The following is a 13,827-nucleotide window of genomic DNA, read 5'->3' on the forward strand; positions in this document are numbered from 1 at the left end:
GTTTTAGGAAGGGTGGTAGGTGGGCAGCTATTGGTTGCTTTGAAGGTGGGTGGAACTTGTTTTGATTGAGAGCCTGTTTGCCAGAGCAAATTATATTTCTTGTGATCTGTTTCTGAAGTCTGAAGATGAAATAGTGTATACGTTTTGACGTACGCAGGAGTAGTTGTGGATCATGGTTGCAACATTATCACCTTAAAGTGATTTTTTAAAAGAAATAAAAGGTTATGTCACATCATTTTCTATTGTTTCAAAAGGAAAGAGTCCATTCATTTCAGAGTTTATGGGAAATGTCTTGACAATTAAGAAAAAATGGATGCTGTGACATTTGTGATAGAAGTTAAGGTTCCAGGTATTTTGTTTCTTTATTTCATTTGTTTTAGCAGAAGGTGGCATTTGTGGTGTTTGTGTATTTTGTTGTGTGACTTATACATTCTGTAGGAGAGGAGTAAAAAGAGGAGTTGATGCTTGAGAAGGTGGAGGCACTGACCAGGCCAGATTCTGTGCGCACTGCTTGATGGGCCCTGCACTAGTCTTTTCTCTGATGGGGGGTTACGCATTTTGTGTGTCCTGTTTGTAGCCAGGGCTCAGACAGATGGCTCTTACCATGGTTAATGTAGGGAGGCAATCATAATACTCAGGTTTAGGACAAGTTCAGTTCTTACCCAAGTAGATGGTACATGAAGTTGGCGAATTGTATTAGTTGTTACACTCTGTTTCCTCTCCGCTTTTTTCTTCTGATGAAAGTTGGAAAAAATTTTGGAAGTGACACTTAAGTTTTGTGCATTTGGGAGGTTGGAAGGTGGCAGCACATGATGTGGAAGAATGTGCAGCTGATAAGTGCTCATAGGATAGTGAGGAAATTCATGGGACGTTGGTGAGACAGGGAGAGATTCTGAGCGTAAACCCTTCATTGTGTCATACGAATGTGGAGCTGTGTGTGCTCACCTCTTGTGAGAGGAGGACCCTGATTTTGGTGGAAAGTTGTAAGGAAGGCTAACGGTAAATTCTGGCCACTGACAGTATTACTGAAGTATCATCTGGCTTCCAGCAGGTTCAGTTTGGGGATTGTGATGAGATGAATTTAGGAGTAGTGCATTTATTACTAGTTTTAGTTTTGTTTTCCATTGATAGGAGGGCTGTCTTCCCAATTATGATCACATTTATTTGAACATTGCATTTGGGGTTTTGGGCAGTTTTTCCCCATTCCGTGTAGTGTTGCTTCTGAAACTTTTCTTAATTCACTCCACTTAGAATACTCTTCCTTTCTGCTTTTCTCTTGTAAGTCTAAAATTACTGTCTCTCCGGACAAGAGGATTTGGGTCCAGAGGCACTTAACACTCCAGATTTGTTTCAGAAAATCCTCATTTGAGTCAGGACCATACTTGTCTGGAAAACAGTTGTGGACTGCCTTTCTTTTCTAGGGCCTTTACTTCAACTTTTTTTTTTATACTTAGCAAACAAAGTGTGACTAGGAAGCTGTGCTCATGAATCAGCTCTGGGCAGGTTCCTCCCGCTGGTCTGGCTAGCTGGCCTGGCCTAATACAAATGTGCCCTTGTGAGCTTGTATGCAGCCACCTGTTTAGATGGTGAGGACTTGTAGTGACCACTCTGCTGGCTGTTTAGAGTCAAATTTCTGTGTTTCAGATCAGGTAAAGTAAGTCATAAGCGCCGTTTCTTGTGTAGTGTGCATTTGTTCTATATTTCCCCATCTTGGGAAAATATTTTTGGAATGTTACTTGTTGACTAGCCATCTCTCGCTTTGGGGCTTCTGTGCTTGTCTGGTGGTGGTAGAGGTGAAGGAACAGCACATGGGACGTTCTTCTCTTGGTCGGTGAAGTTGTCCACGGTCTGCCCAGCTTGGACATTGGAAAGATCCTTGTTAGTTTCATTTTGGCTTATCGCTCCCCTCCTCTTGTACCTCAGAGTATCAGGAAATGTTGGTGAATATGGACAGCTTATGTTTCCAGAAGCACATAAAAGTAAAAGTTCACCAAAATATTATCCTTTATTAGCTTTTCTTGTCATTATATTAGAATCTTGAATCAGAATCCAAGGTTGACGCTTACATTTAAAGGGTTCCTCTTATGTAAAACATAAATTTTTCAGAGCCTGTGAATCTGCTAATAACATAGCTCCAGTTTTGACCACTTCCTAGGTTCTTGTCTGGTGTATTAGATCAGAAGACTCTGGTACACCTAAGACCTGATGTTTGTCATGTCTGTGATTTTCCAGTGGTTCGTTGTTTCTGATCCTTTTTCCTTCTGAATTCATTTTTCATCTTCCACTTTACTTTTTGGTCATTAGCTGAAATGAGCTATCTTTCCACCAGAGAAACATTTATTCTAAAGCCATTAAAAAAAATGTCATCCAGAATGAGAGAGAAAATAGAAAATACAGGCTAACGGGAGATTTGAAATAATGAAATTCACGAATTTGTGTGCATTCATGAGTCTCCTCCCAAACTGATGATCATCTGTATTGAGCAGTTTGTGACAGGGGAGGATACTGGTTCCTGAACATATCTTTAAAGCAGATCTGAAAGAAAATTAATCTATTCTCGGGTTGTATATTCTTGATACTTTGGTTCTAAGCTACAACAGCTCATTTTAATTCAATTAAGACAATTAGATATTATTTCTGTCAAAGTTCTTTGAATTATACATTTATTTGTGACCATTTGATTGTCTTCTGGGGTGTGGGCTACATCTGTGCTTGTAGCCTTAGTTTCTTTTAGAGTGCCTGCCAAATGGGCCTTTGGCATAAATATGTTGAATAAATGAGTGGCATTTATTGTAAGAGAAAAGACTAGATTTAGAGTTAGATGGTATGGTTCAAATTCCACCTAACTAGTGACATTGGGTGAGTTTCTTGGCTCCTCTGAATCTCCGTTTTCTCATGGGTCATATCTCCATATGACCAAATCTCCAGTAAAATAAGTATAATTTCTCACAGTTGTTATAAAGATGGGGTGAAAACAGTATGAAAACTGCTTGGCACTTAATTGCTCAGTGTATTATTGTTATTAATTCAAAGGCCAAGTCTACAATCTCATGTAAGTATGGTTATCTCAACAACATCTATAGTTTTTGGTCAATCTGTTTAAAACAGTGTCAGGAGTTGTGTTGGAAATTATGGTAATTAAATTAGTGGCCAATATGTTTAACCACCATTTATTGATCTCCTTTCTTCTCTTGCCCTTTGGGTGTCTTATATTTTTCTTTATATTTCCTGAAAAAAAATCTTTTTTAAGAAGCTTTACTTCCATGTCATATAAAATGTTTGGTGAGTTCAGCACTAAACGTTGTTCTTTTCTTATCTCTCTGATCTCTCTGATGTGTGTGTGTGTGTGTGTGTGTGTGTGTGTGTGTGTGTTAATGCTGTGAAGGCTGTGTTCTTCCTCTCTGCCCTCACCTTTTCCCTCTCCTCCCCCCATACTCACACCATCACAGTGAAGAGGCATAAGGCAATGGTCATGTTTTTCATAGTATTTCCCAGAGACTTCCCACTGGGAACAAAGAGACATTCACACATGCATTGAAGACATACTTATAGTCCAATGTCCCTCTTTTTCTGGGGATGCTACATTTCTGTTTTTATAAAGTTTGATTTCAGTGTGCAGAAAGCTAGCAATATTTTTGGTCAGGAGATCGGCTTAATCTTCAAATATTGCTGCTTTATAAATTATTTGAATCACAGTGGGATTAAAATAATAAGTCTGTTTTCTAAATCATCATTTCTGTACGTATAGCTTTGTGTTGGGCGGTGATTACCACTTTGAAATGAGATCCTTTCTCATATGTTGTTAAAAAAATTTTTTTAAACCATTTTTTTCCCGATGCTACATACTTTGTATAGAGGCCACATTTACTGCATCTTATTGTCAGCATGAAAATTCTTTTATTCCTCAGCCAATGCCTAAATTCTTAGTTTTGGACTCTGACTTATATTTAGGGGGTACTCTGTGGAAGGAGAGCTACTTCTGTGGCTTGGACTCCTTCATAATTAACTCACTATGACCCCTTGAAAGAGCACCTTTATCTCCTCAGGCCTTGGTTCCTTCTATTAAGCTAGAAGATTAGATCACATGGTCTCTAAGGAACTTTCCATCAGAGAAAATGTAGAATATTATGATTCGGGATTTTAAAGAGTTTCTGTCTTGACCTTTGTATTTGTGTATGAACTTGAAACATTAACTTTCAACTGTTGATGGGTTCTCTCTCTCTCTCTCTCTCTCTCTCTCGATAAACCAGTATTCATTCAAAATATCCTTCCTGCTATAGGCAGGAGGGCTAGCCTTCTATCACAGGTTACTTGATTTAATTTTGTGCCAAAGTGCTTAGTTGCTATCTATGGCTAAACAATAGTTGAATTAAAATATTGGAGTATATTTATATGTAGTATAAAATATTAGAATATATTTAGTGAGCACCAGTGGGCCCTTGGATATAATGGAGAGGTAAAAACAGACTTTGTCCCTTACTTGCATGGTGCTTTCAGTCTAAGGGCAGGACATTGAGGGAAATAATTACACAAAATAAATATAAAATCATGCAAAATAGATAAAAATTCACACCTGTGTTAAGAGTTGAGGAGGGGTAGGTGGTGCTTTGGGAACTCCTGGTAGGGGAATTAGCTCCTGCTGTCGTCTCTTGCCAATACCTGGAGCTAATAATAGCAGTGGCTACTGTGCCGCAGGACCGTGCTACTTCTCCCTGTAGGTCGTCATCTTTGATTTTTATAGCAACTTGGCAAACCAGTCATTATGAATTTCATCTCATAGATGAGGAAACTGGCTCAGAGAGATTGAAGTGTGTCCTCAAGATCACATTTAGGATAATAAAATGTTGGTACCGAAATTTTAACCCAAGTTCATTTGACTCAAGTCTGTGCTCATCCCATGCACTTGAGCATCTAGACTGTGGTGGTGTGTAAACATCTCCTCCCTCCCAGTAGCGGGAGGCCGGGTCTTCGGACATCTGATAGGGTGTCCGAAGCACAGTGATTTTAATCAGGTTTAGGTATTTGTTTTCGCTTAAAATGAATGGGAATGTGTTACTGAATAGAATTCAAAATTTACATGGGTTTTTAACGTACTGTGTCAGACTTAAAGACATTTCAGACTTCTCGAAGACTACTTTGCAGGGGAGCCTGCGTGGCTCAGTTGGTTGAGTGTCTGACTCTTGATTTCAGCTCAGGTTGAATCACTCAGGCGATCTCAGGGTTGTGACATCAAGCTCTGCATCAGTCTGCTGATTCTCTCTCTCTCTCTCTCTCTCTCTCTGTCCCTCTCCCCCCCCCCACGCTCTCTCTCTGTCTCTAAAATAAATAAGTAAATCTTTAAAAAAAAAAAATTTGACTGCTTTGGAAATGTATGTTCCTGCTGAAATCTGTGAAACCCAGCACGGCTCCTAGATTCCCTTCTTACCATCCTTGTTTTCTCTCCTGCCCACAACCCTTCTTACAAAAAGACTGATTCTGGGGGCGCCTGGGTGGCTCTGTCAGTTAAGCGTCTGCCTTCGGCTCAGGTCGTGATCCTGGGGTCCCGAGATCGAGCCCCGCGTCAGGCTCCCTGCTCAGCGGGGAGTCTGTTTTCTTCCTCTGCCCCTTACCTGCTCATGCTCTCTCTCTCTCTCTCTCTCTCTCTCTCAAATAAATAAAGTCTTTTTTAAAAAAAAGTGATTCTGATAAATTGCCTTTCAATTTTCCTAAAATTTGTTGTATTTCATTCTGGACCTACAGTCAATTTCTGTGATCACTTTCTGAATGAGCTAGTGAGTAGTAGAATTCCTAGAGTCTTCTTTTTATTGATTTCACGTCAGTCTTCCTGCTCAACTGAACACTTTATGGGAAAGGTAAAAAGTATCTCTTCTCTGAGCCTTGTGATCTGAAGGAAAGGTAAAGGAAAATTGCATAGTGATTTCATTCACACGTGACACCAGCCACAGAGAAGGGGTCCAGCTAGAGAGTTATGCAGGCCCAGACTTCTGGGAATGGGCTGTAGGCCACACTGCTGTGACGTTCTGGGCTTGGATTGGGGACCAGGTCTGGGTTTCGGATGAGAACTCATGCCAGCTCCCTGTGACAGGCCTCTGCTCCAGCAGCTCATGTCTTCTCCCCTGGACCCTGTGCTCTTGTCCTTCCCCTGTAGACCCAAGTCCTCGTCGTAAGCAATGACCACACTCTTTCTAGAGCTATTTGGGTGTCTTGAGTGAATGTACCTCCGCAGACACTTGCCTCTCCCAGCCTACATACATCTGGCCAGCCAGCTCTCTCATCTCCTCTGCGTGGATGCTTCTCCCTTTTTGATATTCAGTTACAGGCTTCCTGCCCCTTTCTGTCCATTCCCTGTTTACTTCTTAGACTAAAACGTTTCCATGGTAACAGGTTACTTTTCAAAGGGAACATCTTGTCATTTTATTTAATCCACTGCAGCTGAAGAGGACTGAAATATTAAGTTGTAGTTGCCATGGATACTGCTTTGTTACATGGATTTCTTTTGTATCAGATTTCATATACAATGAATCTTTCTTTCTTTTTCTTTCTTTCTTTCTTTCAATACTCAAGGAATAAACACAATGACTTGTCATTATTGTTGTAATTTGGCTTCTGGGACTATATTTTCATAATCCAAAGCGAAGATTTGTAGAATAATGGGCACTGAACCTCAGCTGTTTTGAAAAACATATATTATTTACATTAACCTCACAGAGAAATTCTTCCTTGCTGGTGAGGGTGGTGTCAATTTTTTTTTTTTTTTTTTTTGGTAGTATGAGTCATAGAGATGTCTCATAAAGGATGACCTCAAGCCAGGATCCTTAGTAAATACAGGGAAAAAAGAATTTATGTGACTTGAGTTAGTTCCTTGAATGTCCTTTCTCCTTAACTGTGGCAGTCTTTCTTCTGTTACTTGTTTAGCTGTCGACAGTACATCTTAGGGGAATCTTTTGGCCATTTAATTAGCTTTTCTCATGTCTAGCTTTTGTCTCTCCAGTCTATCTGTAATATATCATTCAGTCAACCAATTCTTTAGACTTTTTAAAAACTTAATTTTTTAGATTCACAGGAAGTTGCAAGATACTACACACTGCTCCTATATGCCATTCACTCACTTCTCCCACTGTGTATAATGCTAGTATAACATCAGAACCTGGATATAACATTAGTAAAATGTGTGTGTGGTCAGTCAGTGGAGCGTTATGTAACCACTGCCGTCGTCATGTCTGTTCTACCACCACACAGACCTCTCGACCCCTCACCTCTCTACCCATCCCCCATTCCTAACACCTGGCCACCACTACTCTGTTGTTTCTATAATTTTGTTATTTTGGCAATGTTACATAAATTAGTCATTAACTTTGATAGGTTTTCTCATTTAAAAAAAAATTTTTTTTTAGAGGGCGAGAGAATGTGCACTTGCGAGGTGGGGGTGGGGCAGAGGGAGAAGGAGAGAATCTTAAGCAGGAAGCAGGCTCCAGGCTCCACACTCAGTGCAGAGCCCAATTTGGGGGTTAATCTCCCGACCCTGAGATCATGACCTGAGCTGAAATCAAGAGTCGGTCGCTTCACCAACTGAGCCACCCAGGTGCCCCTATAGGTTTTTTCTTTTAACATGATTTTCAAACTAAAAAGAAACTGATAATTCTGCCTTTGATGCTTGAAATGAAGATAAGGATATGGTTTCTCATACTTGTTCTATTTGTAATGATGTTATTTTGGTTCAGTAACTTAATCTCTCTGCCATGTAGGAGTTCTGACTTTGGAGTCAACTAAACTTCAGTTTGAATCCTGGTTTTTTCTTTCCAGTTGTTAGCTATGTAATCTTGGGCAGTTTCATAACTCTCTCTCATCTTCAGTTTCCTTGTCTGGATAAGTAATAATAGCAACTTCCTTATAGGGTCATCCTTAAGATTAGATAAGAAAATATGTGGAATTTGCTTAGCTTAAAATGCCTGGTACATGGTAAATATTCACCATATATGTTTCTTAATGTTAGAATTAGTACTGTCATTATTAGCTATAAAGTGGAGATACTGCTTCATAGGGTTGTCACAGAATAATGAAATAATACATACCTGGCACAAATAGTACTTAGTAAGTGATAACTAGTATTATTATTTTGCTGGTGTTTGTAATGCAACTGCAGGATATCTGAATTTAAGATAATGTAGGTGAAAACCCTGAGGTAAGGACAAGGGTGTACATAGATTGGTCCTGCATTATCCTGGGATATGACTTCCGTCTTTGGTTTCTTATTTTGTATGTAGTATCCTTTATCCGACCTCACTGGGATTTACACTGTCCCTGGTCTGGATTTTCCTTCCTTAATTGATGGCCATCCTGTTTTTGCCCAGACCTAGTAAGCAACACTGTACATTAAGCAGAAAACCTCTTCAGTAGCTGTATTGTTTCACATGTAAGATAGAATAAGATCTATATTTCTGGGACTGTCACTGTTAATGCTTTCATTAATATCAAAATTTGAATTAAATGAATACATAGAAATGAGACTGTAGAGCACCTAGAACAGTAGAAAAGTACTTACTTGCTAACTATCGTCATTACTAATTGAAAGATAACCTGGTATCCAATATTTTCCTTCTTTTTTTTTTTTTTAAGATTTTATTTATGGGCGCCTGGGTGGCTCAGTTGGTTAAGCGACCGCCTTCGGCTCAGGTCATGATCCTGGAGTCCCGGGATCGAGTCCCACATCGGGCTCCCTGCTCAGCAGGGAGTCTACTTCTCCCTCTGACCCTCTTCCCTCTCGTGCTCTCTATCTCTCATTCTCTCTCTCAAATAAATAAATAAAATCTTTAAAAAAAAGATTTTATTTATTTATTTGACAGAGAGAGACACAGCAAGGGAGGGAACATAAGCAGGGGGAGTGGGAGAGGGAGAAACAGGCTTCCCGCCCAGCAGGGAGCCCGATGTGGGGCTCGATCCCAGGACCCTGGGATCATGACCTGAGCTGAAGGCAGATGCTTAACAACTGAGCCACCCAGGCGCCCCTCCAATATTTTCCTTCTAACTTACACATGACATTACAAAAATCATGTCCAGGTAGAAGGACCCATTGAAAGGCCAAGAGAGACTAATGGATTTTTAACGTAAAAGAGTCCAAAAAGATCATAGATAAGGTTTTAGATTCACATTGTATAAAAACCTTTAAGAATTGACCACTTTGTTGAGTTTTGGGGTAGTATCAAAAATAATATCCATAATTGCCAAAAAGACTATTAAAATATTCTTCCCGTTTCCAATTATTATCTTTGTGAGACTAGGTTTTCTTCATATACTCTAACTGAAATAACATATTGCTGGGCACGTGGGTAGCTCAGTAGGTTAAGTGTCCGACTCTTGATTTCGGCTCAGCTCATCATCTCAGGTTGTGGGATCAGGCCCCACGTCAAACTCTACATTCAGTGAGGAATCTGCTTGAGATTCTCTCTCCCTCCCCCCTTCCCCTGCACCTGTTTTCACTGTTTCTGTCTCTGCTTCTCAAATAAATGAATAAAATCTTTTAAAAAAATAAAATAACATTGTAACAGATTGAATGTAGAAGCAGATATGAGAATCTGGCTGTCTTCTGTTAAGTCCTGGATTAGATTTGCAGAAATGCAAAACAGTGCCTCTGTTTTCATTAAATTTTTTTCTGGTTTAAATACAGTTATTTTTTATAAAAATAAGTGATACATGTTCATATGTAATAGCCTTATTGCTATTTAAAAAATATTTTTTGAAATTTCTAAAAAATCTAACTTCCTTAGAATGCTCAGTAATTTAAAGACCATAAAGAATTTCTGAGACCAAAAGTTTGGAAATTGCTGTGTTAAGTAAAAGGAAATACATACTGGTCAGCATGTGATTATTAAGAGCGTTTTCCACAAGCTGTTGATAGTCCTTTTAAATAATAATTTCTGGTGATTTTTGTCAAGTTTTACAACTTGGTAATCTAGAAGTATTCATGCCACTAAGGAACTTTAAATTTGTCCTGAATGCATAAAAATGCCAGACAGGTAGCGTATTAGATTCTGGGGGACACACAAGATGGCTATCAGTTCTTGTACTCTAGAAGCCTATAATCCGTCCCATAGTGGGTGGGGAGGTAGGAAATGTCCAAATGAGTCTTGGCAGAGTATCATCCTCTGATAGGGCGGTTTGGACCACGAGAGGAGCTTGCAGGAAGAAGGGGGCAGTGAGGCAGCAGGGGATGGACTTACTGTAGTTTAATGTAGAGTTTGGATGCTGTCAGAAGAGGGAGGGGAGATGGTGATTGGTGGATCGCAGATGTGGCTGGGTACTGGCTATATCCCACAAAGCTTACTTCTTGTCGCTCATCTTCATTTCATATGCTGTTTTTCTGTCAGATGCATCCAGTTCTCTCTAATGGGGTATGTTGCTATCTGCCTCTTTTTATCTTGGACCTAAAAAAACATTTCCACCATTATATATATTCTATATTCAGGAGTTCCTGGAAATGGTAGGCCAGTGCCATTGTCTGCTTACCTTGGATCCTAATCCTCCTCCAAAATAATTTTGTTGTATTTCTTGCTATAAGAAACCCTAATATTTAAAAGTTGCATATGATTAAGAAATAATTTTGTTATAAAAATTGATTTTTAAATTTTCAAAGGTTGTTTTATTTTGGGCTTTTAAAACTACTAACCTTGTTAGTACCCATCATTGATAGAAACAAAAATGAGAGAAACAATTTCCAATTTAGGCTCTTAAGATCCTCAGTATACTTGTTTGTCTCACTTGTATAATTATTCACCTATTTTATGCAAACCAGTGGGATCTAAGATATTTGGTGTTTGTTTTAATATTGTGGCACATTTTTGAGCTAAATATGATAATATTGGCTTATGAAAATATTAAAAGAAGAAACAAAAAATAAAAAAGGAAAAAGACTAAAAAACAGACCAGGAATGTTTGTTCTAGAATTATCAAGGACTTAGCAGTGCGTGTGTAGCAATGAAGGGGAAATGCTTTCATAGGCATCCACTTGAGAACCTTAGCATAGCACAGACCTTCTGGAAGAACCTGGAAGTTGAGCTGTGGGCACAAGTTACTGGATGGGCTGCAGCTGAAACCTTCTCGGATGACACATTTTGGCTAGACCTGCTTGTAGGCAGGCAAGCATTTGGAAACTGTTTAGAAATATAGGGGAGAGCTTTTGGCAGCTAGTTTTGCTCATAGCTAGTTATGAAACAGAAAGGAACGAGTTGGAAGGGAAATGGTCAGTAACACTGACTGCTTGTTTTTCTTGAAGTACTCATGATTAAAATAGCCTCCTGGCCTGTTTGATTCCTCTCAGACCTCCGAAAACAGCATGTCATTCCTACATGAACCTACCAGAACTGTCCATCTTTTGGCTTGTTTTTCAACATGCCATTCCCCTAGTGGGGAAATGAAGGTGCTTTGTACGTTAAAGACTGTACTTATGCAACCTTTCCTCCCACCGTGTACCGTCCCACCTCTGCAGGGTTTTATTCCCCCTTGGGAAGTCATGTTTTGCCCTGCTGGTGGGCTCCCCTTCAGAGGTTTCTTTGTAAATTAACCACTGCATGCACTGTTGTCTCCCTGTGAAGCCTGCCTAATTTTGATCATTTCCCTTGGCATTTTTGTATTGTTTCTCCTGAGATGTTTTATGCTTACCAGTGTAGTGATTGGACCTGTTCTGGTGTTTTGGGGGATGGATGCTACTTCCCTGGGTAGTTGTAGTGTAAGCTCCTTAAGAACTGGGCCACATCTTTCCTTTCTGAGTCTTCTCCCTTCCTTTGTTATATCTATTGCCCACTTTCTCCAAATAAGACTCTTTGTGAGAGAAACTGTTGGGTCAAAAGAAGAAAGTATTGGACCTGAAGGAAATAATCATTTTCCAGAATTCATTTTAACAACTTGACACATAATGTTAGGGTTATCAGCTCTGTGGGGGACAAACACGAGACCGTGTGGCATCTCTGGTGCTTTGCTGCTTTGTTATACTCTGCAGCCCAGTGAAGCCCACCAGTCACCATTGGCAGCTCTCACCATGTAAAAGCCCTCTCTCCCCAGCACTGCTGGAAATTCAAAGGTGGCTATACAACACAACTTGTCCCTGGCCACGGAAAGGGTGGCCTGAGATCACCCACAGTTAGTCATGACACAGAGTTGAGATGACCAGGAGTTGGAAACGAAGCCCCGGGAGGGCAGGGACTGTATTTCTTTGTCCGTCATCATATACCTAGTGAGTACCCTATGCAAGGCCTGGGACAAAACAGTCAACAAGCATTTCATCAAGGAGTGAAAGGGGAAGGCAATCCACACTTTGGGGAGTTGTGGGGTGAAATGGGAAGGAGATCAGGAAAGGCTTTACAGAAACAGTGGCTTCTGAAAGGAACCTGGGATGGCTAGGATTTGAAGCAAGAGAGGGTGAGCTTTGCAAGTGCGGTAGGAATGACATAGACAGAAACAAGATGAAGTCTTCCATCTCCTAGACCTTCTGGGCTCATCCCCACACATCTTCTTCATCTCTGCTTTTTTTTTGCTTTTATTAAGAAGGCCTTTTCTGGGACATGACTGGATAGCTCAGTCAGTTGAGCATCCAACTCTTGATTTTGGCTTAGGTCATAGTCTTGGGATCATGAGATCGAGCCCCTCATCAAGCTCTGTGCTGGGCATGGGGTCTGCTTGTGATCCTCTCTCTTCCTTTCTCTCTGCCCTCCCCCACCTTGGCCCAAAGGCCTTTCCTGACTATCTTGTATAAAGAACTGTGAAAATATTTCATCGTTTACCATCTCCTTAATTCTTTGGCCCTTTTATCATCTGATCTACTATTTGTTTCTTTGTTTTATACTCAGATAAGAATATAAGTTCTAATAAGGTAGGGGTATTATGTTGCTCATTACTTTATCCCCACCACCTAGGACAGTTTTGAGTGTACAGTAGGTACTTAATAAATATTTGTTGAATGAATGAATGACCCAGTGTGTGTGCTAGGAACCATAGTTCTCTTGTTTATCTTTTAATAAGGTTTACAGTAGGACATGTGGAATGTTTTGAAAAGAAGAAACCTCTACTGGGATTGTACTGTTGGAGTGTACCTCTCTGAGGTCTGAAGGAACAGTGGTATGGGTACTCATGACAGGAAGCTGCAGGAATGGGGCTTTTAGAGGAAAGAGATTTTAGAGATGTGTATGGGGGGTGGGGGAGTGTACATGTACAGGGCAACACTAGAAATAGTGGGGAACTTAATTCTTCCTGTGTTATCCCTCATTTACTTGAAGTGAATAGTTTGTCTTGAAAAAAATGTGTGATTGTTTATGCCAGAACTATATAGTGCTAACCTAATCTGCTCTTTTCATGACAGGAGGCTGAACAGCACCCAGGGGGAAATTCGTGTTGGTCCTAGCCATCAGGTAAAGCAAATTTTAGTAGCTTCTCCAATAGGGTTTTATTTCTTATTATTCTGCTGGCCCTTTATTCTGTTAAGCAGCAACTTAGAATCATTGTTATGCTTTAGGGAATTTTATATAAATGCAGGGTTCTTTTTCCCCTGATACTGCATACTTTTTAAAAATTAAAAATTTTTAAAATGTAAAATTTACCATTCTAAACATTTTTAGGTGTACAGTTTAGTGGTTTTTGGTACATTCATATTGTTGTGCAACCATCAGCACCATCCACCTCCAGAACTTTTTTGTCTTCCCAGACTGAAACTCTGTCCCTGTTAAACACTAACTCCCCATTTCCTCTCCCCAAGCCCTTGGCAACCCCTCTTCTACTTTGTCTTTGTGAATCTGACTCCTCTAGGTTTTTCATATCAGTGGAATTGCACAGTATTTGTCC

At 40.0% G+C, this 13,827-nt stretch overlaps 1 protein-coding gene across 5 annotated transcripts in view; it reads left to right on the plus strand.

Annotated features, from left to right (window-relative positions):
* The window catches only part of RERE (arginine-glutamic acid dipeptide repeats), a 411,538-nt gene that overhangs the window by 270,065 nt on the left and 127,646 nt on the right, over positions 1–13,827 (plus strand). For all 5 annotated transcript variants that reach the window (XM_025856826.2, XM_025856830.2, XM_025856827.2 and 2 more), the window contains one exon: positions 13,349–13,397. In XM_025856826.2, coding sequence (XP_025712611.1) covers positions 13,349–13,397 — 49 coding nt within the window. The remainder of the gene's footprint in view (positions 1–13,348; positions 13,398–13,827) is intronic.

The sequence above is a fragment of the Callorhinus ursinus genome, unplaced genomic scaffold, assembly GCF_003265705.2.
Source record: "Callorhinus ursinus isolate GAN/ISIS: 27379988/994484 unplaced genomic scaffold, GSC_fseal_2.0 scaffold18, whole genome shotgun sequence".
Lineage (NCBI taxonomy): Eukaryota > Metazoa > Chordata > Mammalia > Carnivora > Otariidae > Callorhinus > Callorhinus ursinus.